The sequence below is a fragment of the Musca domestica genome, unplaced genomic scaffold, assembly GCF_030504385.1.
Source record: "Musca domestica strain aabys unplaced genomic scaffold, Musca_domestica.polishedcontigs.V.1.1 36, whole genome shotgun sequence".
NCBI classification, from domain to species: domain Eukaryota; kingdom Metazoa; phylum Arthropoda; class Insecta; order Diptera; family Muscidae; genus Musca; species Musca domestica.
Genome location: NW_026712318.1, coordinates 9194291 through 9221347, shown reverse-complemented (window position 1 = coordinate 9221347; position 27057 = coordinate 9194291). Strand labels below are relative to the sequence as shown.

The 27057-nt window shown below is 35.0% G+C and overlaps 1 protein-coding gene across 1 annotated transcript; it reads right to left on the bottom strand.

Moving 5' to 3' along the window:
* LOC101895164 (uncharacterized) lies at positions 1-26697 on the bottom strand. The gene is made up of 5 exons (XM_059125920.1): positions 25555-26697; positions 23321-25484; positions 6572-6766; positions 423-778; positions 1-356 (listed from the first exon to the last, which is right to left on the bottom strand). The coding sequence occupies exons 1-5, from the start codon at positions 26664-26666 to the stop codon at positions 215-217; spliced, it is 3969 nt and encodes a 1322-aa protein (XP_058981903.1). The 5' UTR covers positions 26667-26697; the 3' UTR covers positions 1-214.
* Between the last annotated feature and the right edge of the window lie 360 nt (positions 26698-27057).

Genomic DNA, 27057 nt, shown 5'->3' with positions numbered 1-27057 from the left:
TCATAGCTAATATGTTTGTGTGTACGTACAGAGATATGTACACATACATACACACAAAATATTGTTGATTCTCTTATCGTCTAGCCACGGTATGTGGCAAGAATTTTATTAAACATTCATTCACTTGATAAGCTTTCACTTTTATTTCTTTTCAAATATTTTTTCTTCATCTTCTTCTTCTCGTCGTTTACTTCCGTTTTTCTCCTTCAACACTTTAATATGGACTTTCATTGATGTATTGATCCAGAATACTGCTTCCTTTGGGACATAAATAAAACATTTTTTGGCAATCAACGCCATAACGTCCAGCCTGTAAGGCCATGTGGTATGATTTATCAAGATTTTCATGGCCTGGCCTAAAGGAAAGCAAGAAAACATAATTACAATTCGTTTATGATTTATTAAATGACCGAGATACTTACGTTAGAACAACATTGAGGATTTCGGAATACAAGTCGTCATGTCGATGTACTTGGGCATTTTCACATATGGCTCGCAACAGACACTGATGTCCGTTGGCATTGTTGCGTCCTATGTAGTTCTCCAAAAGTGTGTAGACAAACTCCCGAGACCCATCATCGTCATATTCGCCATAACGTTCGAATTTACTTTTCACTTCCTTCAAGGATCTGGCATAGATGTCTTCCCATTTATCCCAGGGGTAGAGGGGCTCCGTAGGTAGGGGATATTGACCACCTTGCAGCGTGTACGAACAAACCAGCGAGCGAAACGATACAGGATCTGCTAAAGTCACAGGCATTGAGGGACCAATGGAAAACTTGAAATCATTATTAAAAATTCAGTCCTATATGTTATGACAAAGAAACACAAGTTAAAATAAGTAATCAAGAGATATATAGTTGGGTGTTGCCGACGATATGATACCCTACATTACTACATCTGGACAGTAAAATATATAAATATTTATCTGTCAAGACATCTTCCCTCATCCCAGCATTTTCAGGATTTTTTGGATATTCACTAGCGACAAAAGGGGAATTTAATATTGGGAAGAAAATAAATTTTAAAGTTCATGCTATTCGGTACAACCTTTTATAACCTATAGTGGCCTCTCAATATTTTTAACTATCTTTCTACACTCTCCACTATAGTGTGAAAGGTATATCAAGTTTGTCATTCAATTGGAAACACCTCGGAATAAACATTTTAGATCCCACAAAGTATATTTAGATTCTTGATCAGAATGAGATAGTATGTTGATTTAGCCATGTCCGTCCGTCTGTTTAAGTCACCCTAGCTTCCGAAGTAAATATAGTTGGTTTGATGAAATGAAACATTTTACGTCCGTAGAATTTTTGACATGAGCTATATATGTTTAAATTTTGATATAGCCCCTATATAACTGTACCGACAGATATAAGGTCTTTGGTTATTTAAATCATATTTTTATACCCTCAGCCACATGGCTAGAGAGGGTATACAGGGTGAGATTGAAACACTGCAACCAAATTCAGACTGCTGTCATTTTTAAGACACTCGTCCCACAGCTGTTAAAATTATTCCATTGACAGCTCATTATATTGTTTACAAGCGTACAAAAGCATTTTGGTGAGAATTTTCGTTAGAGCACTCCAGTATTTAAATGTGAATAAATCTTTTGTGTCTCGTACCATCGCTCGTTACCGTGAAACTGGTAGCATAGCCCGACGTCAACGGAATGGACAAGAAAACAGCAACATCAGCAGAAATGGTTCGAAAAATAAAGAAGCAACTTGATCGAAACCCGTGTCGCAGTGGCTGAAAAATGACTCGTGAGCTGAACATATCGCAATATTCCATTCGGCAAATATTGAAAAAAAAGTTGGGGTTAAAGCCATTGAAATTCCAAAAAGTGCAAGATCTTACACCGCAACAGAAAGAAAATAGACTCAAAAGAGCTAAAGAGTTGCTTCGCTTGACCAAAAGTGGTGAACTGCCGAACTTGGGTTTCCTGATGAGAAAACATTCGTTGTCCAACAGTTTGTACAGAAACAAAATTATCATATTCACTTGCCAAAGAGGTCAGCTGAAAATGTGCACCTTCGGTTGGTCACCAGAGCTCAAGCGCCGGCAATGAGGATGGTGTAGGCCGCCACAACAGCCGATGGTCGCTCTCCGCTCGCATTAATCGACCGTGGCATCAGAACAAATGCCGAATATTATCGCGAAAATATTCTGGAGGGTATATTAAAGCCTTGGGCATGCAAATATTTTGGCCGCAGACCTTGGACATTCCAACAGGACACAGCACCATCGCACTCAGCACGCGCCACCCAAGATTGATTACAAAAGCGCTTCGCCGGGAATGGGGCAAAATACGGCAGAGCAACATTCGACATTTTTTGCTTTGATTCAATAACATACAGATGTATACCCTCAGCCAATGTTCGATTATTTTAAAATATTTTTACTTCTGTTATGAATTTTCACACTCTTGACCCTCTTGAGTAGAATGGGTCAATATTGTCCATTTCGTATCGAACCTAAATAAATATGATATAAATATTATTATGAATATATAAGAAAATTGAACATTTATATCCAATTTATGGGAAATTTTATATTCCATATTCATCTTAGGATTCTGGTTGAGAGACATATATTTAGATATAGCAAGTTGTTAAGAATCGCTGAGTTGTTTCGCAATTTATGACAAATAAAAATATTGAAATATTTGTGGATGAGGTACCAGAAGTGGTTCGCAGATATATAGCATCTTCACAACAGATCTTATGTTATTGTTCATTTTCGCACCAGACCTAGCACTGACGCAAATATTAGGATTTGCAAAGTTGGAGGAAAATCAGATTATCTTTTCCCTTTCTGTGCAAAAAATATATATTTTCGAACATTTCGACCATTTGTGGGGGAGGTTCTTGATGAAGTGGAAAGATGTATTCCATCTTAACACCAGACCTTGGGTTAACATAAATATTGGGATGTGTGAAATTTGAAGACAATCGGAGTCTTACATCACATTTTATGAGAATTGTAATTATTCAAAATTTTGACCATTTGTGGGGGAGGTACTTGATGGAGTGAACCGATATTGTCCATTTTCACACCTGACGTAGTACTGACGCAACTATTATTTTTGCAAAGTTGGAGCAAAATCGGATTATCCTTTCAGTTTTTGTGCAAAAATATTTTTTTGAAAATTTCAACCTTTTGAGGAGTTGGTACCAGAGTGGACCGATATTGCCTATCTCCGAACTCGATCAAAGTTTGACAAAAATATTTGGACCAAATCGCAGACTCCCTTCAAGAGTTATCGTGTGCACCAGCCAGCCAGACAGACAGACGGACGGACATCGCTAGATTAACTGCAAATGTTCTGAAACGGTTTTGGTCCAAATAGACCTAGGGTCTAAAACCGTTATTTCGACTAGGCACGTTTCGATCGTATCAAATGATATATACCCTCTGTAGCCATATGAACAGTTGACATTTAGTATCTTCGTAAAAATTACTAACAACAATACGAGAATTATATTGGTCGAAAATTGGACCCTTAAGCGAAAAATCTTCCTTTAAAGGAGATCGTTGCCAGTCAAAATATTCTACAAAATGATTTGTTATAAAATTCTGTATATATATTCTTTTCCTATTTTCGGAATTAGATATGATGACAAATTATATTCCTGCTAAAAGTTTCATTTTTTTACCCTACAACACTATGTGTTGGGGGTATTATAAGTTTGATTGGGCCAAAAATTATGTAACACCTCGAAATATTGGTTTCCCGCATAGGAAAGTGTATATGGATCTTCCTAACTCGCCGAGCTGAGTCTATCTAGCTATAAATGTCCGTCCGTCCGTCTGTCCGCTGTCCATGTTAATTTGTTATCACTCTAGAGGTCGCAATTATGGTCCGATCCTCACGAAATTAAAAATGGAGATGGGGTTATGGTCAGAATAGAACCCTATTGCTTTTGGAGATGATCGCATAATATTTAGGGGTTCAAATGGACCAACAACTGAAAAATTTCCTGATTTTGCAGTTGCTCTACAGGTCGCAATTATAGACCAATCGAAGCGAAAGTTAGCATCGGACTAGAGCTTAGGTGTGGCTAGAAGTCTTCCAATTTTGATGGTCATTGGGTAATATTTAGTCGGCGAAATAGACCATAACATTTGTGTTACATAAAAGTCAAATTTTCCATTAAACCGCGAATATTTGTAATCCCGACGAAATCACAAATAGACGAACAGGTCAATTCTGACCGTTACGTCGATGCCGATAGTAAATATATCGGATATATATAGCGAAATATATACAATGTGTATAAACAAAGGAAGGAGATGTTAGCTTTAATGCTTATATCTCAAGAATGGCTGGACCGATTTTGACAAATGTTGTCAATTCAGAATGCCCTCCTGGCATAAAAAAATAAAATCTAAAAAAAAATTTTCAGAAGGGTAAGGTAAGGCTCAGAATGTATAGGCCTATTGGTTTTAAAGATGTCCGCAATATATTTGGGGTTGAAATGGACAAAAAACTAAAAATTTTCCTGATTTTGCAGCCGTTATAAAGGTCACAAATAGAAACCAAAGCACACGAGATCTCGCATGAAGTTAGAGTTTAGCAGAGTGAATAGAAAAAATTGTGTGAAATAATACCAGCATTACTTACAGGCGATATCCGAAATACACAAAAGCTGAACTTTCTGGGTTTTTTATGCTGACGTTGACGAATATAGCCAAATATCGTGACAAGCAAATAATATATATATATGAGTCTTAATTTAGAGATACAGAGGGAACTCTTGCTTTTGAAATAGGGGTTCAAATGAACCAAAAACAGAAAAAAAATTCCTGATCACACAATTGAAGTCAATCGACAGGCCTGAGAAGAGAGTTAAGGACAGAATCCTTCTAGCATTTTGGATGGAAAATGGACCACAACAACTAACAGCATGACAGAGTGCTTATATATTGGGCAAATTTCCCTGGTCAGGTCGGTGCTCCTTGACATAATTTCAAAAGCGAAATCTTCCAAAATCGATCTGGACATAAGGGGGCTTCTAACATATTGTGGTGTTGTAGGGTATCACATGGTCGGACCCGTACGACTATAGTCTTTGCTTACTTGTTTTTTTTTTTTTTTGGTAACGGTCAGGATGGACCTGTTCGTCTATTAGTGATTACGCCGGGGTTAAAAATATTTGCAGTTTAATGGAAAATTTGACTTTTATTTAACACAAATGTCACCCACTAAATATTACCGGATGACCATCAAAATTGGAAGGCATCTGCCCAGCCCTAAGCTCTAGCCCCATGCTGAATTCCATCTATAATAGCGGCCTGTAGAACAACTGCAAAATCAGGTAATTTTTTTAATTTTTGGTCCATTCCAACACCTAAATATTATGCGATCATCTGCAAAAGCAATAGGCTTCTCTTCTGACCCTAGCGCAACCTTCATTCTAAATTTCGTGAAGATCGGGCCATAATTGCGACATGTAGAGTGATTACAAATTAACATTGACAGACGGACAGCCGGACGGACGGTCATACATAGCTAGATCGACTCAGCTCGGCAAGATAGTAAGATCCATACATACTTTCCTACATGGAAAACTAATATTTCGAGGTGTTACATAATTTTTGGCCCAATCAAACTTATAATACCACCCAACACATAGTGTTGTAGGGTATAATTGCTTATGCTCAAAATTAAGCAACATTTTCAGATTTTACCTACAACACAACCAAAATATGAAAATATTTCCATTCTTTCAATTACAGCTGTTGCCAGATTTAAAAAAAAAATTGAATCGCTGAGCGATGCCCCTGCAACACAATTACGAACTTTTCAAAAAATGTGGTTGGGGGAACTACCCCCTCTATTTAAATTTATCTGTTGGGATTTTCCAGTAATTATTGAAAACATTTAATTTTGTCGCACAGTGTTAGTAAAAGCTGTGAGCAAAACTTTCCGACCGACCTTAGACTTCGACACTCTCTTCGGTTTTCACATCTTGTCGACACACCAATAAACTTTGTTGTATTTGTATTGCAAATATAAACAAGTTAGGCACGAGTAAGCGTCGACGCTAGAGCCGTTGTTACACCGTTTTGCGTTGGCGCTGTTGTTGTCATTTTCGCTCTGTTGTCGTTTTCTTGTTAACACAAAATACGAAATAAAATTTATTCTATTTTCGCAGCATTAAATCAGTTTTTTTTTTTCAAGAAAGGTCTTAAAGCCAATTAAAACCACAAACCTAGACCAATATTATTTTGAAGCGATTTTTTTTTATTGAAAGTCCCTTATTTTTTAAGAAAGTATAGATCAAAAACGAGGATACAACCTAGTAACAAAGAGCTGTTCGGTTCTTTTCCAAAATTATATCACTTTTTGTTTTAATCCTTCATAATCTAACTCCACACGAACTTGGTAACCTTTTCAATTGCACCTCATCCAAAAGCCATGATAATCTTTTCAAAATGACCACATTTATCTTAGAATGCGATTTTATTCCTCAACAGACCATGACCATTCGCGAAAGTAGCGCACTTTTCTCGAACAAACGCAAACGCCATCAAAATCCACATCAATTAATTTAGTTACCTTTATGCTGCCACTATTGGTGAAGATTAAACCACGCCGACTTCGATGTTCCTGACGGCCCAACGAAATGTTGGTATGCGAAGCGGCCGCAACAAAAATTTTCCATGGCAGTACCAAACAGAGACAGAACCAAAGAATAAAATACATAACGGTACGTTGGCTACCGGTCACAAGCGTCGAATGATTTAAACGAAACTGATTGAGATGTCATCGCGGACGCCAACAAGAAACTTAGAAAATCAACTACTAACAACAACAAATTTTGAGTATTTAATTATGCGCACAAGGCATGAATGTATTTGTTTGGGGCATGCCAATTCACACCTTCAAATTTTCAATGAAAAAAAAAACATAGAATGCCACGAACATGTCGGCCTGGTCAGCGCCATATAATGACCAAGCATATTAAATGCGTGGAAATTGTTATTGATTCTATGACAAAGCAGGTTCGGAGCACGCGTTGCCGATTGAAGAATGCTTCGGGTATTTTGCTTTTGTTTTTTTTCATGGATACGTAAACTCAAACTGATCTGTTATTTTCTTCAATGGCGGGCATCATTGTTAAAATACATATTTGAGAGTCGAAAGTTGTTGATGAAATAGGCACAAGCGCACCGACCTCCACCTCCATAGCTTGTTATAATTGTATATCACATAACAACAGCATAAATAATGAAGATAATATTTGTTTAAATGCCGTGATCCGAAACTTTGATTTATTCTGCCTTACCCCTAGGTAAAGAATACCATTTCCGCCCACCAATAAATAATCGTTGTTTTTCAAATATGCAAAACAAAAAAAAACCAGTAAAAAAGCAGTATGTTCGGCCGGGCCGAACTTTGAATACCCTCCACCATTTGGAACGAATTAGAAAATTTTCAAAAAAATAAAATCCAATAAAAATTCTTTTAAAATCCTTAAAATATCTAATATAGGAAGGTGCCGATATATGGGGGGATATACGATATTGTGGACCTATAAAGACAAATCTATGTATGCGTGTAAAGTACTCACAAGGAACTCCGTGTGTGGATTTTCAGACAATACGATTGGAAAATGTGGCTGAAATCATCAAAATACAGAATATCGCGGCGTACCGTTATATGGGAGCTATACGTTATCGTTAACTTATATAGAGAATTCTCTGTCGGTGGGTAAAGTGCTCACAAAGAACCCCTTGTGTACAAAGAACCCCTTGTGACCATTCTGTTGAAAAATATGGCTAAAAACATCAAAATACCGAATATCGGGGGTACCGTTATATGAGGGCTATACAATATCGTGGATCTATATAGATAATTCTCTGCCGAGGTATAAAGTACCCACAAGGAACTCCTTGTGTGGATTTTCAGACAATTCCGTTTAAAAATGTGGGTAAAATCTTCAAAATACCGAATATCGGGGGGTACCGTTATATGGGGGCTATACGATATTGTGGACCTATATAAATATTTCTCTGCCGAGGTAAAAGGTACCCACAATGAACTCCTTCTGTGGATTTTCAGACAATTCCGTGGAAAAATGTGGGTAAAATCATCAAAATACCGAATATCGAGGGGTACCGTTACATGGGGGCTATACGATATCGTGGACCTATATGGACAATTCTCTGCCAAGGTATAAAGTACCCACAAGGAACTCCTTGTGTGGATTTTCAGACAATTCCGTTGAAAAATGTGGGTAAAATCATCAAAATACCGAATATCGGGGGGTACCGTTATATGGGGGCTATACGATATTGTGGACCTATATAAATAATTCTCTGCCGAGGTAAAAGGTACCCACAATGAACTCCTTCTGTGGATTTTCAGACAATTCCGTGGAAAAATGTGGGTAAAATCATCAAAATACCGAATATCGAGGGGTACCGTTACATGGGGGCTATACGATATCGTGGACCTATATGGACAATTCTCTGCCAAGGTATAAAGTACCCACAAGGAACTCCTTGTGTGGATTTTCAGACAATTCCGTTGAAAAATGTGGGTAAAATAATCAAAATACCGAATATCGGGGGTACCGTTATATGGGGGCTATACGATATCGTGGACCGATATAGCCCATCTTCAAACTTGACCTGCCTGCAGACAAAAGAGAGATCTGTGCAAAATTTTAGCTTCCTATCTTCATTTGTTTAGACTGTAGCGTGATTACAACAGACGGACAGACGGACGGACAGGGCTAAATCGTCTTAGAATTTTACGCTGATCAAGAATATATATACTTTGTTGGGTCTAAAATGATTATTTCGATGAGTTACAAACGGAATGACAAAGTTAATACACCCTCCATACCTTTTTTGGTGGAGGGTATAAAATGTGTTTGTTTTGAGTTTAATATAAGTTACAAAGATTATAATAGGAAACTCAGGACAAAAATGTTGTTGTTAAGTTAAACACAAAGAAAGCGTGCGCACGGGTCTCGACTTTCTAATTGTTAGAGTTTTGTTCAAAACAAGGCTGTGAAGTCGAACAATATATTGACCGACTTATTCGGACTGCATCCTTTAATTCATTTAATCATTCTCGATTACATGGACTTACAAATTGGTACTGTATATTTTTATACCCTCCACCTTGGAAAGGAGTTTAATTAACTTTGTCATTCCGCTTGTAACATCCCTAAATATTCGTCGTAGACCCCATAATGTATATATATTCATAATCAGCATAAAAGTCGATTTATCGATGTCCGTCTGTCTGTACTTCTGTCTGCCTGTCCGTCTGTCTGTACGTCTGTCTGTCTGCCGTCTGTCTGTTGAAATCACGATACAGCCCACATTATTTGACGTAGATCGTCAAAATTTAGCAGAATAATTTGTATTGTGTCTAGGATGGTTGGTATTGAAAATGAGATACATCGGTCCACGTTTTGGTATAGTCCCCATATAAAGGTAACTCCCGATATTCGGTATTTTGATGATTTTTGCCACATTTTGTCAAAGATTTGTCTGAGAATTGGTATTTGTACGTCATAATTGGCCCAAGTTTTTGTGGTGAAATATTGTATGTATACGTCCTCGTTTTGGTATAGCCCCCTCGGTAATTCGGTAATTTGATGATTTTTGCCACAGTTTGTCATGGATTTGTCTAAAAATTGGTATTTGTTGGTCATAATGGATTCTAGCTCCGGTGGAGAAACATTGAATGTATAGGTCCACGTTTTGGTATAGTCCCCATATAAAGGTAACTCCCGATATTCGGTATTTTGATGATTTTTGCACACATTTTTTCAAGGAATTGTCTGAAAATTTGTATTTGTACGTCATAATGAGTCCTAATTCGTGTGGCGAAATATTGTATGTATAGGTCCACATTTTGGTATAGCCCTATATAGCTGTACCTTCCAATATTCGTTATTTTGATGATTTTTGCCGCATTGCAAATCATCTAGAAATTTTCCACTATCCAGACTAGCTATTGGAAAGTGAAATTAGAAGTAAATTTGAAGCGAATTCAGAAAATGTGCGATTTTTTTATTATATCCTCAGCCATATGGCTAGAGAGGGTATATATCATTTCATACGGCCAAAACGTGCCTCATCGATGTAACAGTTTTAGAGGCTAGGTCTCTTTGGACCAAATTCGTTTCAGGACATTTGGAGTCGATCTAGCGATGTACGTCCGTCCGTCCGACTGTCTGTCTGGTTTGGTGGCTAAAGGCTGTATCCGATTTTATCCAAACTTGTTACATCATAATATTATTGTCAAACTTAGATCGAGTTTTGCGACGGGTCGAAATTTTCAAAGAAAATATTTTTCTGCCCAGAAAGAGAAATAATAATCCGATTTCGCTCCAATATTCCAAATCCTAATATTTACATCATTGCTAGGTCAGATGTGAAAATGGAAAATATCGGTCCACTCCATCAAGTACCTTCCCCCCAAAATGTTTGTAAGTGTCCGATTGTCTTCAAATTACACACATCTTTTTTTTAACACAAGGTCTGTTGTGGTGGTGGGATATATCGTTCTACTTCATTGGTACCTCCCCCCCCCCCCCCAAAGGGTCAAAATTCTGAATATCCATGAAGCTCATAATATTAATATTCGATTCCAGTCCAGCTCCCCACATAGGGTTCAAGATTTTGAAAAAAAAAAAAAAAAAACAAAACTATCAAAGAAAGCGAAGAAAACATCCAACTCTCTTCAAACATTTTTTCTAACATAAGTTCCTTCGATTTTCTTGTAGGTTTACCCATACCAATATTTGTATCTGTATTACGCACATTTTAACACTTTCTAAAAATTATAACATACATCTCATATAAGGTGAAGGAAGTAACCAATATGGCCCAACTCTGGCACGTCGCAATATTTATATCACATTTATTTAGTCCGATACGAAATGGACAATATTGACCCATTCCTTCGGAATCCACTCCCACTCAAAAAATATTAAAATAATCGAACATTGGCTAAGGGTATACATTTGTCGGCAAAACCGACTGAACCTCCATGCATAACCTCGAAGAAAAAAACAGAGGAAAATGTATCAAAGAAATTAGGAAATGTTTTCGATTTTCCTCTTTTGGAAACATTTATGAAAATGTTTTCTTCATATACAGGGTTGCCCATATTCGACGGACCCATCTGGCAACGCCATAACTTTTGACAGAGATGTCACATCGCTTAATGACATACCGCGTTTGAAGCGTCAGTCCAAGCAGATTTTTACCATGAACCAATACACGCCATGCGAGCGCTCTGAAATAGTTGAAATTTACAAGAAATCAATTGTGATAACTCAACGTGCTTTTAAAACATTAAAAAATGTGTGAAGTACGCCTTCTAAGAACACCATTAAGCGTTCCTATATAAGCGATCGGCCGAGAATATCGCTGCCGTATGAGCCAGTGTAGAGAGGTCCCCAAGAACATCCCAAAAACGCCGTTCTCAGCAGTTGGGCATGGCTCGGTCCACTTTACAACGGATTATTCGCATTTATTTGCATTTGTTCCCGTACAAAATTCAATTGACGCAAAGAATGTTGCCTGCGAACAAGCCTCGTCGATATTCCGTCGAATATGGGCAACCCTGTAAATTGACATATAGATTTTTTCTCTTTAGAGACTTATAGTTACATTCAAGAAGATATGCTATATTGCCGAAGAAACTTTAAAGGAGAGGTACCAAATGGAGTTTAAGACATACCCAGAGGAGGAAATCTAAAGCCGCTGCCCATCTCCATATATGGATCTAGGAATAATTATGGTACATGACATGGATCGGGTTCAAAAAATCAATTATTTTGATACAAACCTCGAACCGTTTTAAATAACCAAATAAATCACTTGTTAGTAAGTGTTTTTATTAGCATTCAAATTTTAACTATATTGTCCATACGGGTTTAGTACGTCTGGTTCTAACCCGGGTTTTGGAACCGGGTTTTCGAAACGATATATGTATGATTTATAGCACTTTTTGAAGGATTTTTTTTTTAATTTGGCATTTGAAGTTCGCAATGGGCAGCACTTTCCATGACAAAAAAATTACCTATACAGGTTAATTTCGCAAATCCGCATGTAATGGTACCTTCCGATAAAAGACATTTGAAAGATTTTAGCCACATTTTCAACGGATTACCTCCAAATTGGTATTTGGAGCTCTGGTACATAAGTAACGGTGTTACGCTTTCGTATAGCCCTCATACAAATGTCGTGCCAGATATTTGGAATTTTAATAATTTAAATGGTACTTTTTAATACAAGTTTTTGGAATTATACAAGTTCCTTTCAAATCGCGGAATATTTAAAAGTTCGCCCAGACCGAACTTAAGTGCTTTTTTAATTGTTGCTGGTTATAACTATATGAATTATTTATTAAGTGTTACCTGATTCCCTTAGACAATGGCGGCCTCCTTCATTCATTTAATTTCTACATTTTATTTTTGGTTTTAGAGGAAAGAAATAGCAGTCATGACATGTCTCTCCGACTATTTTTAATACCAATCAAAATATTCTCAAAGCAAAATTTCTTGCAAGTTTAAAGATTCCACAGAATGTTTTGCAAAGACATTTATAATTAAACTTTTCTCGATTTCCATCACATCAAAACACACACACACACACACCGGAAATTGCCTGTCTTTAGCCAAAAGATGTTTGCCATCAACTAAAGAAAAAAACTGGAAAGAAATTTAATTATTGGCCAGAGACAACGGTTTAGCGAGTTTGCATATTTTTTTTTTGTTTTTAAAGAGAAATAGTTAACGGACATGTTTAAAATTTATCCTCGAGATAGGAAAATACAATTTTACATAGATTGAATTTATTTAAGTGATAAAGTTGCGCATAGCGGAGATAACCGAACAAGAAGAAATTAAAACTAACAACAAATTGGACACAAGTTTACAAAAAAATTTTGTGTGTGGAAGAAAAAAACAAAAACAAAGTAGTGTGCTTATGGGGATGTTGGGAATTCACCACGATTTATCACGGCAAATTCTATTGGGGATGTTGATTTGGGTAAATTCACCACGGTGAATTTTAATGGGGATGTTGTCTTGGGAATTGTACCACGGCAAATTCTATTGGGGATGTTGATTGGGGGAAATTCAGCACGGTGAAATATATTGGGGATGTTGTCTTTTGAAATGTACCACGGTGAAATATATTGGGGATGTTGTCTTTTGAAATGTACCACGGTGAATTATATTGGGGATGTTGTCGTTTGAATTGTACCACGGCAAATTATATTGGGGATGTTGTCTTTTGAATTGTACCACGTCAAATTTTATTGGGGCTGTTGGCGTTGGTGTTGCTAGTTTTAATATGAACTACTAGATGGCGCTAAGTTTAGCGCAGACACAATCCAAAACTGTGTATGGGATGGTGAAATTTCAAGTTTTAATATTCACCACTAGCAGAGACACCCTCCGAAAAAAAAAAAATGTATTATGATCATATCGAGTGGGACTAAAGAGATTCACCATGTGAGAAGTGAATATAAGTAAGAGGTAAGTATCGAAGAAAATCATTTTATCTAGATGGCTCTCAGAATGCTTTTATATAGTCAACATGTTGATTACTGCAGTCAAATGTGCTTATTAATTTATTTGAAAACATATATTTCAAGAAATCGACTTCAATAAATGTGATATATTATAGAAGAGTTTCAATTGACAAATATGCTGCAATTATTGATATTTCAGGGGTTTTAAGAAAAACGATAACGAAGTCGAGTGGGTTGAACACGAAAATCAGCATGTTGGCTATGCAAAACATGATGAGATAAAAAGACAAAACTAACTTTTCGTTGTACTTGTTTTAATTTGTCTATAATTTTAGCGACTCAAAAATGTTCAGTTATTCCCATCGAAACGATATAGGCGACATCTAACGGTGAGTTCCATCCATACTATCCATAAATTATGTTGTAGCATAGACACACTCCAAAACTATTGAAATATGATCATATCGAATGGGGCTAGAGAGATCCACCATATGAGAAGTGAATATAGCAGAGACAAATTTGGTTAGTATCATAGTCAACAAGAAGATGTGTGTTCTATTATTTTGTCCAGATGGCTCTCCAGTCATTTCCCTCGAAACGATATAGGCGACATCTAACCACCAATTAATGTTGTAGCATATACACACTAAAAAAATGCTGCTGTAGCCAATCAAAGCAAATTCTTCTTGTGTGGACAGGCATTTTGATACATTATATCGATCGCTTTTTGATAGTTTTGTCGATGAAGAATTTGTTTACATTATGTAGCAATTTGAGAGAATTGAAACTGAAAGAGTTTCATGACAAACCCTGCATCAATTCGGTATTGAAGATTGAAGGGATTTGAAGAAGGAAACACCATTGTTTACATTAACTAACAATTGGATTTCTGTGAAATGGATATGAGAATTTGGGGGGAAGCGTTGTTGCAGAGTTTCATGACAAATTCTGCTTCAACGATAGATTGGAGCATGAATGAGAACATGCTTAACTATGCTCAAAATTAAAAACTCTAGTAACTCTGTAATATTGTGAAATTCGCGTTAAATATTCCTATATATAGAAGACAATTTCAAGTAAGGCTCACAGTATAAAATTAAACATTGAACGTGATATTATGGCGAACGCAGATTTAATAAACTTATTCAATTCTTTCAGTTATAAAAAAATAATAACTTTGAAAGAAATGGAGGATAACAAAGAATACAACATCCATGGCGCCTTTAGAACAAATACAAAATATGGGGAAAGAATTGTGCTGAAAATTAATGATGCTATCCTCTATTTGCCGTCAAGATTCCTCTCGCTGGCGGATGAATACATAAAAGAAATAGCTGGTGGGGGTTATTCTGTGACGAAAACTGTGTTGAAAGATGGAAGCGGAAAGAGTCTTTACAAACTAGAATTAAAACATTTGGATCAACCAGATTATTTTTATCAACCATATTTAACATAAACTGAAAAGTAAATAAATATTTTGTTTGAAACTAAAAATTGCAAGCTGTTTTCATTTTAATGTGTGCAGAGAAATATTTCAGTTTATTAGTGAAGCTTTAGAAAGGAAGATGTCTCTTCTTAATAAGGAAGACGAACGCTTAAAAACCTTTGCTCGCTGGCCTTTAAATTATCCAGATCCCAAGACAATGGCTGCAGTAGGACTTTATTATACTGGAGTAGGAGATATTACCAGATGTTATTTTTGTAAAGTAAACATTCATAGTTGGGATCAAACTGATTGTCCTGTTACTGAGCATTCAAGGTTGACATATCGTTGCCCATTACTGGAAGGGCGTGAAACAACTAATGTCCCAACTATTTCAAAAAATTGGAATTGTACACCTTCTGAAATTGGTGTAGATGTTTGTGGTCGTGGAGCGAGTAAATGTTCACCCATTTTCTTATTATTGTTCACTTTCATTACCTTTAATGCTTTAAATAAAGTTTTATGCAAATAATACAGTTGCTTGTTTTTATTTATTAACTTTATTAATTTCATCGTCTAGTATGTAGCCAAGTTCTTTCCAGTTTTGTTCAATGAATACAAATATCTTAAATATATTATTTACGGCACACTTAAATCTAGTGTCCAAATGTATAGGACAGTTTGTAAAATAATTTTGGCAAGCTCGAAGTTTCATATTATTTTCTAAATTTATAATGGTAGAATGAATATATTTCTGTAAAAAGATTTTCTTTTCTTGTCCAACAACAAAAATATATTGATAATTGTTCAATGGTGTAAGAGCTTTCTCGACATCATTATAATTTTTTTCTCCATCTGTCCAATCTAAGCCATTCACATGTGTCTTGGTGTAGGCATTTGTTCTGCATGCTTCCCCAGTAAGTTCTTTTATATTAAAAGGTGGACGAAACAAAAAATAATGTGGAACAACAGAAGCACCACACATATATGATAGTTCCTTCACGAAAATACTCTTGTGGTTTCCATGGCAATATTGAAAATCAACCAGTGCAATATCCGATCTATTGATTTCAATCATCTTCTTAGGAAAGTTGAATTTGAATGGAGGGGATATCATCGATGTTGGAGTATTTATAAAATTTTGTTCATGTCCAATAAAAACTTTAAACAAAGATGTCCACAATTGTATGTATGAAATCGTTGATCTCTTTTATAATTGTATGTAATAGCTGGTCCCAAATACCGTAAAACTTCTATCGGGGGTTGAAGATTACCGAAACTGTCGTAATAGTCGATATTATTATTGATTTTATTATATGCCACCCAATGCGTGCCAGGTCCACTGCTAACATCCAAATTTATGATACCACATTCAATTCGATGTGGTTTCTTAGGTAGATTATCACGCATATAAACACCTCTAAAGTGAGGTATATATTTTTTCCCAAAAAAACTAATATTTACATCGGTTAGAGGACCTTTGGGTAGCTGCTTAATTAGTTTTTTGGAGTTTTATTTTCATCAACATAAATTCCATAGCCCTTTTTATATGGTTTGAGATAGAGACCTTTACCCATAGCTATAGCTTCTATTGTTTTGTTATGTCTGGTTTGTTCATCCAACTCTTGTTTGGCTTTTTTTGCATTTAAAACGGCATTGGTAATTGCTGAACTACCCGATGCTAAGGCTCCCAATGCTCCTAATCCAGTTAGAATGGGAATGAGAGGAAGAAATCCACCTCTTTTGGGCACGCTTATTACTCGCGGTATAGCGACCTTTGATTTTTTTCCTCGAAACGTCTTTTGTATTTCATGTCTGGCTATTTTTATGGCTTCATCAATATCAGTTGGTTTTTTGCTTTTAAGGGAACTTGTAGCTTTTTTTAAAGCGTTTTTAAAAAGTTGTTGACCCAATATTTGTTTGGGGTTTTTATTACCCATGCCTAGCTTTGTCTTAGCCTTCATTATGTTAGTTACAAGATATGCGCTAATTTTTTCTCCAATGTTACTATTTTTCGATTTTACTCGCTCCCAAGCCCGTTCAGTTAGTTCACGATCAGCAATGTGACGTTGTTCAATATCTTTATTTTGTGAATAGGCAATATCGTGTGCTCTACACGCTGCATCTAATGGATTAATACCTTGATCTCCTCTTTGAATACGTTTTTCTAGCTTTGTTCCAGGTCCACAAAATTGATATCCTGGTAAATGAAGTTCAACGGGTAAAGAGTTAATCAACTTATTTACCAGTCCTCCTCCTTGAACGTGTTTCTTTCTAATAAATCGCTTCGTGTTGTAAACAATCATTTTATACTTTTTAGCGGGACGCTGAACGAAAGAAATATTGATATTTGATTATATTATAAATATGAATGTTTTCTTAAAACTCATTAGTTTAAATCATGAGATTAATGGAACAACAAGCTAAAATAATTGTTAAAAATGTGGATTTTATGCAAAGAAAGACCCCTCGACATAGTACTTTGCTGCCTGATTCTATACGAGCCTTAATAGTAGGACCATCAAATTGTGGAAAGACTAATGTGATGCTTAGTTTGATAGAAAGCCCCAATGGATTAAAATTTGAAAATGTTTACATTTACTCAAAATCGCTATATCAGACAAAATATGAGTACCTAAAGAAACTGATATCCACTATAAAGGGGATGAGATTGTATACATTTAATAACAATGACGATGTTATACAAACGGACGAAATAAAGCCAAACTCAATCATGATTTTTGATGATGTTGCATGCGATAAACAAAACAACATTAAAAATTACTTCAGTATGGGGCGACATAAGAATGTTGATTCGTTTTATTTGTGTCAAACATACACACGTATACCAAAACATTTATTGCGTGATAATGCGAATTTTATAATCGTGTTTAAACAAGATGATCTGAATTTAAGACATATATTTAATGATCACGTCGGATGTGACATTAGTTTTGAAGATTTCAAAAAATTTGTCATGAATGCTGGAAGGAAAAGTATGGATTTCTAACGATTTCCAAGGATGACGAAATTCACTCTGGAAGATACAGAAAAGGCTTTCATATATTTATTCAACCTTAATATTATTTAAAGTATTTGCAAATGTTAATTTATATTAGTGCACCTACAGCCATGGAGGAGGAAATGCTGAAACGGCTTGTTAAGTCCAGAAATGTCTTGAAAAAGAAATTTCAAAGCATTAAAATGGGTGAAGAAGCTAAAACTACAGAATTGAAAAATACTTTCAAACCAATAACGGAGCCAATAAACAAACTACTAAAGCTTTCAACTGAAAATACTTCCAAAATGATTATGCCTAAGAAAGAGAAAATGGAAATGTACAGAGATTCTATTATTACAAGTACACCCCTTAAGAATTATAAACCAGATGTTAAGTTAGATTCCAATGCATTGGAGGGGTTAAAGCATAAAGTAGATTACACACAAAATTTCGATTCCTTTAATACATCACAAGACGACGACAAATTTTATTCCAACAATGAGGAACCTATGAATCTATCATTCTTGAAGAAAATTAAAAAACTAGATGTAGTCTATGGTCCACACAAAGATAACAATGGAGAATGGAGATTTGGGGACCAACCACTCAAAATAAGCAATGAAAAGATTATGATTGGAAATAAAAATTGGGCATTAACACCCGGTTTGTTTGAACTGTTGTTTTATCAAGACCCCAAGAACTATGATCATACAGAACTCGATATTTACAAAACAATATTATTAGACACAAATGCGCATAAAATAAACTATGAATCTAATGGACGAACAAAGTCCAACAGGGGACAAAAATATAAGAAAATAATAAAAAATATAATAGAGGATACTCACAGCGGCAAAGGCTTACTGACAATAAATCCTGGTAAACCCAACTATATATACTGGGACGATCCCAACGAATTGATAGAACGATTAAAGCTGTTGTTGGCATCACAACAAGCCGGAAACAATAACCATACTAATGAAATTGTTTCTATTATCGAGGAACTGCGAGAAGGAAATATAATATATTAAATAATACTCTCAAGGAGCATACAACATATGACTGTTGACAAGTTTGGACATCATTACAATCAAAAAAATCAATCAATAGCAGTGAGAGAAAATGTTTCGAGATTATTGGGAGTCAATATTGATGAAGATAACAACCTTAACGTGCAAAATAAAAAGATTAGGAATGTTGCATCTCCAGCAGAAGGAGCGGATGCGGTCAACCAAGCATACGTACATACGCAAATCAAGCACATTCAAGAAATTTTAAAGAAAAAATTCATTCAAGAGTGCACCTTCCTAAGAGAAGAAATATCACAACTCAAACGTTCACAAAACGAAATATTTAAAGCCTTATCGCAAGCTCCATTCAACTCACCAGCTTTAATATATCATACCGAATAAAACAATGGAAAAGCGGGGTTTGGTAAATGAACTTCATCATCAAGCACGAAAAAACTTTCCTAGACGAAGGGTTATTACAAAGGGTATTGATGATCTCTGGCAAGCAGATTTAGTTGAAATGGGCAGTTACTCAAAAGCAAACAAGGGGTTCCGATTTTTGTTAACTGTCATCGATACATTTTCGAAATTCGCATGGTGTGAAGCCCTTAAAACAAAAACGGCAACGGATGTTTCTATGGCTTTTGAAAAAATCTTACAAAGAGGAAGAATTCCAAAAAATTTGCAAACCGATGATGGAAAAGAATTTTTCAACACAGATTTTAAAAAACTAATGCAGAAATATTCCATAAACCACTACTCCACATATAGTGTATTGAAGGCCTCAATTGTTGAGCGTTTTAATAGAACTTTGAAGTCGCTAATGTGGAAGGAGTTCAGTTATAATGGGAATTATCTATGGATTGACGTTTATAGAGAATTGGTTAAACAATACAATAAAACACCTCATCGAACAATAAAAATGGCCCCTATTCAAGTAAATTCATCGAATGAGAAGGCATTGTTGCAATCTGCTTATAACCACTTAAAAATTTTTAGGAGACAAAACTTTCGTGTGGGTGATCATGTACGCATTAGCAAATATAAACATCAATTTGAAAAGGGATACACGCCAAATTGGACTACGGAAATATTCAAGATAAGAACAATAAGAATAACAAACCCCGCTACTTATTTATTAGAAGACTATGAAGGAAATCCCATCCAAGGATGTTTCTACAAAGAAGAACTTTTACCCACAAAATATCCCAACACGTATTTAGTTGAGAAAATTTTAAAAACAAAAGGTAATAAAGTCTTGGTTAAGTGGCTGGGATTCTCAGACAAACATAATTCATGGATAGATAAGAATCATATCATATAATCTTAATATGTAGATATACAATATACAAGCATATATTTAAATAAATAAAAACCCATATATACGTATGCATATTTTGTGTTTCAATTATTACGACAAAGAATTTTGCAATGTCAAGAACGTTTACTGTGTCCGGTAAATCTCCAATTCTACATTCAACATATTTACCCCCAATTGAATTGGGAAATAGTAGTTATGAGTGTTGCCTAATAGATTTCCAATCATACAATTCAATACCCAATGTGGATAATGATAACAATCTCTTTCACATTGGAGACAATATTATAAAAATACCTATAGGATCCTATGAATTGCAAGATATTGCGAATTACTTGGAAACGGAATATAAAACTATCCACGAGAATAGATCCATTGAAATTAAGGCGAATAATAATACGCTAAAAGTAGAAATCATGTCTTCTCATGATCCTATTTACTTTGATAAAGAAAAATCTATAGGCAAGCTTTTTGGTTTTACCGAAAAAATCTTAGAATCTGGGAAAAAACATACTTCAAACCTTCAAGTCGACATTTTAAAGGTTAATGCCATACAAATACACTGCAATATTGTAACTGGATCATTCATGAATGGGTCGCCAACGCATATTCTACATGAATTTGCTCTTAATGTTCCTCCGGGATATAAATTGGTAGAGAGGCCAATGAATCTCATTTATTTACCAGTGAACGTCAAAGAAATCGGTCGTCTGGAGATAAAGATAGTAGATCAAGAAGGTCGCTTTATAAATTTTAGAGAGGAAGAAATCACGCTACGTATTCATATAAGACCAATGCAATCATGATTATCTACAATAAATACAATCATAAACAAATACCAAGACACATTCAACACAAAGTTGTCAAACCGACAAGACCTACAATTTCAAAGGAAAATAAAGAGTTTTTAAAACTTATTAAGCTTAAAGTCAAACCAAATGTCTGAAATACTTAACATTAATGAGCGTCCATTCTCGGATGAGAATATTGTAAAGAGAGACTACCACAGCTATGTTCCATATATTCAATCATTTAAAAATAATGATGAAATTCGGATAAGTATACAAAATCAGGATCTTTACATACTTCCATCGGAGAGTTATCTATTCATTGAAGGAAATTTGAAAAATAGCAAGGGAGAAGTATCGCAAAATGCAAGACTGAGAAATAATTGTGTGGGATACATGTTTGATGAAATTCGCTATGAACTAAATGGTGTTGAAATTGATCGTACTCGTTATCTAGGAATAACTACAGAAATTAAAAATTGGATTTCTCTAAGCGAATCCGAAAGTAAGGTTATGAGCAAAGCGGGATGGAAAGCTGATAATGATTTATCAGTAGGATACTTTAATTTTTGTGTACCCTTAAACCGTCTACTAGGGTTCGCAGAGGACTTTGATAAAGTAATTTGCAACAGCAAGCATGACTTGATTCTTTTGCGTAGTGCCAACGATAAAAATGTGTGTTATTCAACCATGGATACGGAGGAAATTAAACTCACCATAACAAATGTTGTATGGAAAGTACAACACATTCAATTATCAGACTATAGAAAAATCAGCTTCTTGAAAACTATTAAGGATGGAAAAGCGTTGCCTTTAGCATTCCGCAGCTGGGACTGCTACTTTAATCCAACTTTTGCTGGTGGAAGACAACACAGTTGGAGTGTTAAATTGTCTGTCAATCATGAAAGACCACGATATGTTGCTTTGATATTTGAAAAAGACAACAAGCTGGAACATTGCGAACTTAAAAACATCAAAGTTCACTTGAACTCTGAAACCTATCCTTACGATGATTTGAATGTAAAGTTCGAAGAAAATGGCTATGCAGTACTATATGACATGTATACAAAGTTTCAACAATCATATTACATGAGGGAGCCACAACCACTTCTTACATATGCAAGTTTTAAAGACAAGCCCATCGCCGTTATTGACATTAGCAATCAAAACGAAGCTGTTAAGAATGGACCAATCGATTTAAAAATCCAATTTGAAACCAATAAACCAATTCCACAAAACACTTCTGCGTACTGTTTAATTATACATGATCGTCTGGTCGAGTACGTTCCATTAACAGGAATTGTACGAAAAGTAGTATAATCTATTTTATACTCACCTTTGCAAGAATATTTCAATAAAACGCAATTTACATAAATTTATAAACAAAAATATTTTGTTTTATTTTATAATAAGAATAGTTAAAGACTAGTTAAAATATAATACACTTATATTTACTTAAAAATTAAACATTTTGTGTTGCGAGAAAATATTAATATGATGACATTTGTAGTGAATAAAGACAATTAAATTAATATTATTACTATGCTCTTTTATCTGTATATTGAAACTTAAATCATAATTAAATTTATATTTTAATCCAAGTCCATTGAGACAGATTCATTTGAGTTATTTACATTTGTTTCATGAAGGTTATTTAATCTATAGTGGCCCCAAGCATAGGTGTGAATACCATCCTCTAGAATAAATCGTTTATCATCTTGATGGCTTAGCGATATTTTAGTAATTTTGTCTGTATATATTGTATGCTGCCTTGACCTAAACGAAAACATGGTACCGTAAAAAACCTTTTTGTTATAAAGACATTCTCGATATTTATCTATAGTATACTTTTTTAGGACCGACTTTTTAACTCCCTTAGATTTTTTTAATTCTTCGCTATCAACTACATTGATGGCATACATTTTAGGACGAAGGCCTACAAATTCAACCATTGTTTTTCCGTCATTCTCATCTTTCATCATGCCAAGTTTTTTCTTATTAATTAGAGGAAGTTTATATTTATTTTCTTTTGAAAACCCTGAGGTGTCAAATCTAGCCAATATTTCATCTAAAGATAATTCGGAATACAAATTCCGTCCGTAAAATGTTAATATGAACGAATCTGTATCCATATAATTTAGAATAAAATCCTCACCAAATTTCACTTTTAGAAAATCATACAGAAAATCATACATCACCCACTTTGATAAATCTAATATGCAGAACCCTAAGTACAATGGTCTATCATATTTTACTCTGACATTCCTAATTTGAATAGCAACCATATTTTCGGAGAATATCGAAAGGCTGTGAAAATTTGGCTTCGAGATTAATTTACTAGCAACATTCCTTCTTCTTTGGTTTGCCTCATCTACCCACATTGTCACAATTTTCACAGTTTTTCTTTTGTCGATATTCTCCATTGTCTTACCGAATGAAGAGTTATTCAATAATTTAAAAAAATCTTTTTCAAAGGCATTTTCAGCCTTTTCCCTATGTTCATTATTCTTCAGTATGTAAGGAGCTAACCAAGCGCTTTGTGTGAAAGCCAAAACTCTATGGACTTTCTTAAGAATTAGTCCATGTTTCAGAGATTGCTTAAGTAATTTGTAGTGTATGGTGTATGATGTTTTGTCAGTAAAATCTGCAATCAGTTTTTCAGTTTTTGAGCCTTCAACACACTTTTTCTCCGCCAAAAAAGGTAAATCGTTATGTTTGTCGTGAAGGTGCGGTGGATATTCAATATCAACCTCTAAAATAAAACCAGTAGGAGCGTTGTCAGGAATAGATAATATTACAGCTGGATCATTGAATTTCTCCATTTCATAACCCTCCACCCATCTAAAATCTTTTTCAGGGAGACACTCAGTCATAACTGTACCATATAAATTATTTACATCCAAATAATAGATATTTACCTCTGGTTTGGCACTATTATAATTGGGAGCATCTTCATTATTTGCTACCGAGTGTCTGTTTGAGCACTGGGTAAGCCCTCCCCGAATACCATTTTTGCAGAAATTGTACATGTCTATATCTCTGAGTAGCTCAAGTTCGACTTTAGTACATAGTAGCATTGCATCCCAAGATAGAGATGGTGCTGTGAGATATTGACAAGGGTCCAGTTCGTGAATTCGCATACATAAGCTCCTGAAATTTTCAAATACGTCTGCTAAAAGCAAGACATCAGCTTTTAAGTACAAATCCATGTAGTCTTGCATAGTTTGACATCGAAAATGTGACCAAACATTTGTTGCATGCCTATAATCGTCTGACGAGCATTCAGTATCGGTCAACTTATTATAAAATTGGTCTATAGGGGGAAGTTGTTTCTCCTTCAATTTTTCAAATGATGACATATATTCGTAGGGAAATACTCCTTTCCTAGTCATAAGTTCAAATGATTCATCATCAGGAAAATGAGATCTGACAGCAACAAAAGAATCTCGAGATAAATTCCTTGCTAATTTATCCAAACTAGTAGGCATAAATCGAAAACTATCTAAGAAACGATGCTCTAATCTATTCATTTTCTTTTTCTTCTCTTTTTTGCCCTCACTTTCCTCTTCTTGCTGGAATTCCTCATCATCTTCCTCACTCGAATCTTCTTCTTCTCCTACAACAACTGTACTTTTTAAAGAACTAGAGTCGGTTGACTCGTTATCCATATTAATGAAATAAGACATTGAAATATATTTTTCTTTGTTTTGAGGTATGACTCTTATTTCACCTCCAAATTCAACTAACTCTTTAAAGAAGAGGTGACAGTCGTACGAAGAAAAATTGTGGAAATATATTGGAATAAATTTAGGTAGATGATATTGCAGATTGCAATGGTTATGTACCGCACCTCGATATTGCCCCGTTAAGTGACAATGATCTTTCACCCTATCGTTACCTAAAATGTCGCCACATATACGACAATTGATATCCCTAAGAAAGGCTGTCTCTTCTTCGGGGGTTAGAGTATTCATAGGTTTCGTTTTGGTTAGGTAACTATCATACAAAAATTTACAATCCTGAATTAGTTCTTTCAGAAAAACATTTGCTGCGTCGGGACCACTATATATAAATAACTTATTTAAATTTTCATTAAAACTACATTTAATAAAATAACTAAAAGCACATGGAATATGCTTCTTTACCTTTTCCGTTTTTTTACTCGCCCCATTGTTCTCATCTTCCTGCACGTCTTCCAGTACACTTTCGGAGTCAGCATAAATAACGAAAGGCACCTTATCCTTTTTCTTGTGATTGACGAACTTTAGTACGGCTTCTTTTTTGTTCGGCAGGGCACAGACTACTTTTCCACACTGCTTTTTGTGAGTCATACATTTATTTTCATCGTGGAAACATTGCAGGCATCCAAAACAAAAGTAACCTTTCTCCTTATGACTTGTGAATTGAGACCGCATAAGACTGAAAAAAAAAGAACAAATACATGATTATTATGATATGGTTTTGATTGATAAGTTTTGTTTATAATTACCAAGACATATCCATAACCAAAATGTAATGGAAATTTTCTTCGTTGTGCAGCAATATTAAATTAATGTGATTGCTTTTCGTCTCCTTTGTTAAGTAATATGGACCAACGACCGACTTGTTTTCATAACCGAAAACATTTACGCTAATCTCTGGGTTGTTCATTTCAAATTTTTTTATATATTTAAGACCCAATGGGAAATTTAATTGTTCGAAATTTAGCGATATTCCAGACTGCAGAATAATGACATCTTGGTGTATGTCTACGTTATATGAAGAGGTTATACTCGGATCTCCATATGCAGTTTCCCCCAATGCAACAACCATACACCACTTAAAACAAAAGTCATCATAGTTTTTGATGTTAAGGCACGCACCCTTCTTGTTGCTTAATGATTTCGGAGTTGGAATATAATGTGAGCCACGTGTTAAGTTGGCTCTCAACACATTTATGTCAAGTTTTAAAAGTTTCTCCAGGGCCCAATTAGAGCCTCTTTCTTGGAACTCTTCTGATTTAGCTATAATTTCCACACAGTGGTTGAAAACGACCTCTTCCAAATCATCTCCCAGGGTTAATAGCGTTGTTTTTGAAATATGATTAAATATATTTTCAATAGTTAACTCTTTGGAAGTTGAAGGTCCATCTTTTTCATTGTTTGGTTTCACATACAGTCCTTGGAGTTCCATATTAAATTTTATGAGCGTTTTACCGTTTAACTCATTTTTCAAGGTTTTAATTATTAATTCTTTTGAAGCATTAAGAAAATCGATCGGGTACAAAATGTCTTTATTGTTTTGTATCTCATAGCTGAGTATATTTTTGTTAAATGCACTTTTAACAATTTTTATGTCAGAATCCAGATTTTTTCTCACGGTGGATCGATGTTCTTCGCTACGAACGTGTGATCGTATATTATTCACAATTTTATCACAATCACCACAAAACTTTTCCACCTTCACAGCTGATTTATTTTCATGCTGCTGCTTTAGTTTTTCTTGTTGTTGATCTCGATTTTGTTTCATTACATGCTCATCTCCATGATGGTTCTCTAAGTGCAATTCTAAATCGTTTACACTTTCACATAAAACATCACAAAACATACAATGCTTTTTCATATGTTTCACAAATTCATTTTTTTCCTTGTAATAAAGGCTGCATGACCAACAAATTTTTTGAGACATTATAAAAACTTTTTTAAGAATATTAAGAAACGATGCTTATTAATCTGTGACTTGTTGAGTACTGAAATTTCTTCCAATCCAATCAATACATTATTGACTACATTTTGTAAACAAATAGAAATTCTGTGATTGAAGCAGAATTTGTCATGAAACTCTGCAACAACGCTTCCCCCCAAATTCTCATATCCATTTCACAGAAATCCAATTGTTAGTTAATGTAAACAATGGTGTTTCCTTCTTCAAATCCCTTCAATCTTCAATACCGAATTGATGCAGGGTTTGTCATGAAACTCTTTCAGTTTCAATTCTCTCAAATTGCTACATA

Excerpts from the sequence above, each read along its gene's own strand:
- LOC101895164 (XM_059125920.1), bottom strand. The coding sequence starts at position 26,666 with ATGAAAAAGCATTGTATGTTTTGTGATGTTTTATGTGAAAGTGTAAAC. Across the intron at positions 6,767-23,320 it reads TTCAAATTAGGAATGTCAGA|TTTCGTTTAAATCATTCGAC; the intron begins GTAAAATATGAT and ends CATCTCAATCAG. Across the intron at positions 357-422 it reads ATCCTCAATGTTGTTCTAAC|GCCAGGCCATGAAAATCTTG; the intron begins GTAAGTATCTCG and ends GCTTTCCTTTAG.